At 43.9% G+C, this 6,000-nt stretch overlaps 1 protein-coding gene across 7 annotated transcripts in view; it reads right to left on the bottom strand.

Moving 5' to 3' along the window:
* Positions 1–4,172: 4,172 nt before the first annotated feature.
* KCNK2 (potassium two pore domain channel subfamily K member 2) overlaps positions 4,173–6,000 on the bottom strand; it is a 209,851-nt gene continuing 208,023 nt past the window's right edge. For 4 of the 7 annotated variants that reach the window (XM_056568323.1, XM_056568321.1, XM_056568320.1 and 1 more), the window contains one exon: positions 4,173–5,611. In XM_056568323.1, coding sequence (XP_056424298.1) covers positions 5,294–5,611 — 318 coding nt within the window. In that variant the 3' untranslated portion in view covers positions 4,173–5,293. The remainder of the gene's footprint in view (positions 5,612–6,000) is intronic. The other 3 variants (XM_056568325.1, XM_056568327.1, XM_056568326.1) reach the window with 1 other exon arrangement.

The raw sequence follows: 6,000 nt of genomic DNA, 5'->3' as shown, positions 1-6,000 counted from the left end.
CTTGGTTTGGTCAGGTTCACATGCGGCTTTTTTTCAATCCGCTACAACCACGCTGGAGAGCAACTATGCCGGTTGCTCCATGGCTCTAGTGCTGTTCCTCATTTCACCCTATGGACCCATAGGACATTGATCCAACTTGTTGCATCCGGAACATCTGGAGATGAACTAGATCAGTGGTCCCTGTCCTTAAAGGCCACTGACATTCCAGTTTTTTCAGTTATTCCATTGGAATAGAACAGTGAACAATTGAAATCCTGGACTGTTTGTGGCCTTAAAGGGGTACTCCGGCACTCAGACATCTTATCCCCTATCCAAAGGATAGGGGATAAGATGCCTGAACGCGGGGGTCCCGCCGCTGGGGACCCCCGTGATCTTGCACGCCGCACCCTGTTTATAATCAGTCCCCGGAGCATGTTCGCTCCGGGTCTGATTACCGGCTACCCTAGGGCCGGCGGCGTGTGACGTCACGCCTCCGCCCCCATGTGACGTCAGCGGCGGGACCCCCGCGATCAGGCATCTTATCTCCTTTCCTTTGGATAGAGGATAAGATGTCTAAGCGCCGGAGTACCCCTTTAAGGACTGGGTTGAGGATCTATGTACTAGACATATGTATAGCTGACTTATAGGTGTACTCCGCCCTTAGACATCTTATCCCCTAGCAGCGGGACCCCTGCGATCTCGGCTGCGGCACCCCAGACATCCGGAGCAGGAACGAACTTCGCTCCATGCTGGATGACTGGCGGAGGCTCGTGCCATCATAGTCACACCCCCTCAATGCATGCCTATGGGAGGGGGTGTGATGGCCTTCATGGCCCCTTGCTCTAAACCTGATGCTCTAAATGAACACTGGGTGCAGCAGGGAGACCCTTTGGATAGGGGATAAGATGTCTAGGGGCGGAGTACCCCTTTAAGGGAGGAGTCTTACAGGACTTATGTTCTTATGAAGGGCCATATGTAGACCATTTTCAATTCGGTTGGAACTTCTAGAGTTCTTGATACCCTGCCACCTGAACACACCATTATTTCCAATGGGTGAAATCTGAAGGAATTTAGCTGGATTATCCATCTGGAAAGCCAAAGCTAATTAAAGGGGCAGTCGAATTTCGAGGCCGTCTTGCATAAACAAGTCTTCATTAAGCACACAATAACATAGAGGGGGGGGGGGGTTACTGTATGGACCCTTAATCATCAGCAGGTATCCTCTTATTAAAACCAATGGGGTAGGTGTGTAACATACGAAGGAAAACCTGTCCAGAGGAAAAGTTGCTGAGTTGCCCATAGCAACCAATCAGATCGCTGCTTTCATTTTCCAAAGTCCTTTTCAAAAATGAAAGAAGCGATCTGATTGGTTGCTATGGGCAACTCAACAACTTTTCCTCTGGACAGGTTTTGATAAATCTTCCCCAAAATTTATAATAAAGTCTCCCACCTATCACACATCAATTATTTGACAGGTCTTATATGGGGTTTTGGGACCTTTTGGACCTTGTCAGCTTTTTGGGCCTAGGTGGACCTTCTCCAAGGAGACATTTTCTACAGCTGCTTTTCACTTTGGTTAATACAGTAAGATCCCTAATAGCCCCCCTTCCCACCATACACCTACCAATTACGTGTATATATATATATTTATATTCTAATAGAGCCTTTAGAAATGGGTAATTCAAAGAGGGTAATTTAAAAAGGAGGGCATTTTGGGCAAAAGTAATATTATGTCTAGCACAAGGTCTCAATGGCTCCAATCGATACTGTTTTGGATTGGTCCTCGTATGATCGTCACAGCCAATAAGCAGCCTTGGTTATAGGTCGTACTTCAAAGCATCACCACTCAGTGATGAGAGCCACGATACCCGGAGTACGGCCTGTGACCGCTGAGGCAGTGATCACTTGGTGACTGCTCCTATAGGAGAACCAGGGTGTTGACGGGAGCCTGAATGGGTGATCAGCGAGGATCGGAGAGGTAAGTAACGCTTGTTTTTTTTATTTTGAAGTATTAGGGACTTTAAAAAAAAATAGAAAACAATGGATAATATTTTAATTTACAAAAATTTTCAGTCTGTAGTGACTTTTATATCAATGCCAATTTCCCTGATAATATACAATACAGTGACCCCCCGATACAATGACCCGACATACGATCATTTCAACATACGAAGAACTCTCAGAGGCCATCGCATGTTGAAGACAGCATCAGTATACGATGGTTTTGTATGTCGGGGCCATCGCATAAACGGCTATCCGGCAGCGCAGACTGCTTCAGCTGCCACCGGATAGCCGTTTACGGTGCCCCGTGTGGTCCACTGACGATCACTTACCTGTCCTCGGGGCTCCGGCGCGTCCTCATCGGGCTCCCCTGCATCGTCGGCGCTCTCCATCGTCGTCATCACGTCGCTGCGTACGCCGTTCCGTCATCCAATAGGAGCGGCGTGCGTAGCGATGTGACGGCGGCGACTGAGAGCGAGGATGACGGGGAAGCAGAGGCCTTGCTGGAGCGTCGGGGACGCGGCAACAGTGATGGAGGGCGACATCTAGGGCAGCAGTGATGAGTGGTGACGGTCCGGAGCGGCGGGGACAGGTGAGTACAACTTCCTATACCAGTGGTCTTCAACCTGCGGACCTCCAGATGTTGCAAAACTACAACTCCCAGCATGCCCGGACAGCCGTTGGCTGTCCGGGCATGCTGGGTGTTGTAGTTTTGCAACATCTGGAGGTCCACAGGTTGTAGACCACTGTCCTATACTTTACATTGGACGGATCCCTCAACATACGATGGTTTCAACAAACGATGGTCCATTTGGAACGGATTACCATCGTATGTTGAGGGACCACTGTATATATATGCAAAAATATTTGATAGAATTTATGTTCCTAAATTAAAACTTGTCTATGTATTCCTTATACATTTTAAATGTTTATCCAGGATAAAAACAGAAAAAGAAAAAAAAAATAGCTGCTTTCTTCCAAAAATAGCACCACCCTTGTCCCCAGTGGAGGTTGTGGTATTGCAGCTCAGTTTTATTGAAGTGTATTAAAGGGGTACTCCGGTGAAAACCTTTTTTCTTTTAAATCAACTGGTGGCAGAAAGTTAAACATATTTGTAAATTACTTCTATTAAACAATATTAATCCTCCCTTTACTTATTAGCTGCTGAATACTACAGAGGAAATTCTTTTATTTTTGGAATGCTCTCTGATGACATCACGACCACAGTTCTCTCTGCTGATGTTATTATAATAATGCTTTATTTATTGTTGTCCTTAGTGGGATTTGACCCAAGTCCGCAGCACTGCAAGGCAGCAGTGCTAACCACTGAGCCACCATGCTGCCCTTAGCATACATCTGCTATGCATCTGCTATGCATGGTTGCTAAAATGGACAGAGATGTCAGCAGAGAGCACTGTGTTCATGATGTCATCAGTGTTCCAAAAAGAAAGGAAGCATCTATGTTTTTTTTATCCTGGGTAACCCCTTTTAATAGTCATCATGGGTCATGTTGATGACTTTTTGGTTTATTAAAAATAAATTCATTTTTTAATTATTATTATTGATTAAGACCTTTCAGTCAAAGCTCGACCCTTAAATTACATCACATGGTTGCCAACCAGTGTAGGCAGCCATTTTTGTGGGCCAAACTACAGTCATAAGGGGTTAAAGGGGTATTCCAGGAAAAAACATAGTTTAAATTTTTTTTTTATATCAACTGGCTCCAGAAAGTTAAACAGATTTGCATATTACTTCTATTAAAAGATCTTAAGCCATCCAATAACTATCAGCTGCTGAAGTTGAGTTGTTCTTTTCTGTCTGGCAACAGTGCTCTCTGCTGACATCTCTGCTTGTCTCGGGAACTGCACAGAGTAGAAGAGGTTTGCTATGGGGATTTGTTTCTACTCTGGACAGTTCCCGAGACAGGTGTCATCAGAGAGCACTTAGACAGAAAAGAACAACTCAAAATCAGCAGCTCATAAGTACTGAAAGGATTAAGATTTTTTTATAGAAGTAATTTACAAATCTGTTTAACTTTCTGGAGCCAGTTGATTATATATATATATATAAAGAAAAAGTTTTTTCCTGAATAACCCCTTTAACAATGCTGGTGCGACCAAAACAGAAATGTCCACCTCTACTGTGAGCATAAATAAATATATATACAGTATATGTGATTTTTATTTAAAAAAAAAAAATAGCTTCTTTGTTAAAATGTTCTTTTACTACTAGGGTCTTATATAAATAAAGGTGACCTGATTAAAAAAAAAAAAAACTGGGGCCCTTCACATTCTTTGTAGGAAAGAAAGACAATGTGATATCCAGGCCTTGTCTATTAAAACTCTTATACCCGTGAAGAGGAGGGGCTACCAAAGGATAACACCTACGAGGAAAGACTATTGGGTTAATGTCTGCTCGGAGCCTCCACTCCAGATTCTGGACTAGATGGACACCTCAACGGGACATGCGCGTATCCCATTATAAGTTAATGGGCTCTCTTGGGCACGGTTGGTTTCCACCATCTTTCCAGATGCCTTCTCTTTGACATGTACACCCTTGACTACCACTTGAAATCTAGGTCATGGCATAAATGAAGAGACCACCCAAGGCTAAGTTTGACAATTATTTTAGCAATGTAGGTATCAATAGCATTGCATGTATCAATATCGCCCCCCCGCAACCCCCAACAACAACAAAAAAATTAAGAAAAAAATGTAAAAAAATTTGTTTTCAGGTCTTTAACATTCCACTTTGAAAAGTTTCAGACATCACCATCCCTTCCTGACAAGCGCATTGAGGCACCATTGCATGCTTGCTTCAAGCAAAATTGATCAGCCAATAAAATACATTCCTCAGGCCTAAAATAAAAAAATAACAGCTATGGAGGTTGTGTGTCTAGGCGGAATAAGGCACTGATAATAAGTTTCTTAGGTTGAAGGCTGTACAGTATCTCGTAATGACTTCTCCAGTTACAAAAACATAGTCCACGGACCATCCGTTCCATTTGCCAGTCAGATCCCAATTTGTTGGTTTTTGGTGTTTTGTTTTTTTACCAAAATTATCAAGATTATATTCTAATAACATTGCATGTATTATGGCACGTTAGAAAAAAAATGAAAACAGTCTGGGCACCGAAAGGCATCAGACGTTGTGGAATTTAGGAATCTTTCCGAACTACACATTGGATAGTTGTAACATTACTGGTTGGGAGTCTTTGTACGTAAGTTTCCGAGCTCATGCAGACTTTCAAAATGCTGGTAGTCTTATTATGGCAAATGTAGTGTTTAGGCGATAGTGGAGTCGGTAGGTGGAGCTACTTGAAGTTTTCAATGACGGCGATCTCATCTTCAGCACAGTGCGGAGTCAAACCATTCAGATACATGCTGTCGCTTCTGGTCATGGAGGATAGCCCCTCCTTCTCACTGGTCAGGTGGTTGACAGATAAGGTTCTCTTGCAAGGAGTCATTTCCTGACTTGGACTCATATTGAGTTCTGCAGACAGCTTTCGCTTAATAGAGGTAGCCCGTTGGAACTTGTCGTAGATCTCCACACTCAGACGTCTCCGGGTCTCCTTGAACTCTGCTGTGACATTTGCCGTCCACTCGGCAGCATGCGCCCTGAACTCACCAACCTGCAAAGAGACAGAAAGGGAAAGGAGTGTAAGAGTTTGGTTCAGCAATACACAAAGATGATATCAAAGAAGTTGTATGGTTTAGAAAAGCGTCCCCCAACCCAGTCCTCAAGGCCCACCAACATTCCCAGTTTTTTTAGTTACTCCATTAGAATAGAACAGGTACAATTAAAAAGAAAAATGGTGGGGCTTGAGGACTGGGTTGGGCTCCCCTGGTTTAGAAGACCCATTTGAAGACATTCATTTCTGATCTTGGAGGGCCTGGCAAAAATGGGCATTCCACCAATTCTACCAATGACCCATGGATTCCACTGGGAGCTACGTAATGCCTTAAAGGACAAGTCTCATGCTCAAAAACGTATCCCCTATCCGAAGGATAGGGGATAAGT

This window comes from Hyla sarda, chromosome 3 (assembly GCF_029499605.1).
Source record: "Hyla sarda isolate aHylSar1 chromosome 3, aHylSar1.hap1, whole genome shotgun sequence".
Classification (NCBI taxonomy): domain Eukaryota; kingdom Metazoa; phylum Chordata; class Amphibia; order Anura; family Hylidae; genus Hyla; species Hyla sarda.
The sequence above is the reverse complement of the archived record's forward strand: the minus strand, read 5'-3'. Positions and strand labels throughout refer to the sequence as shown.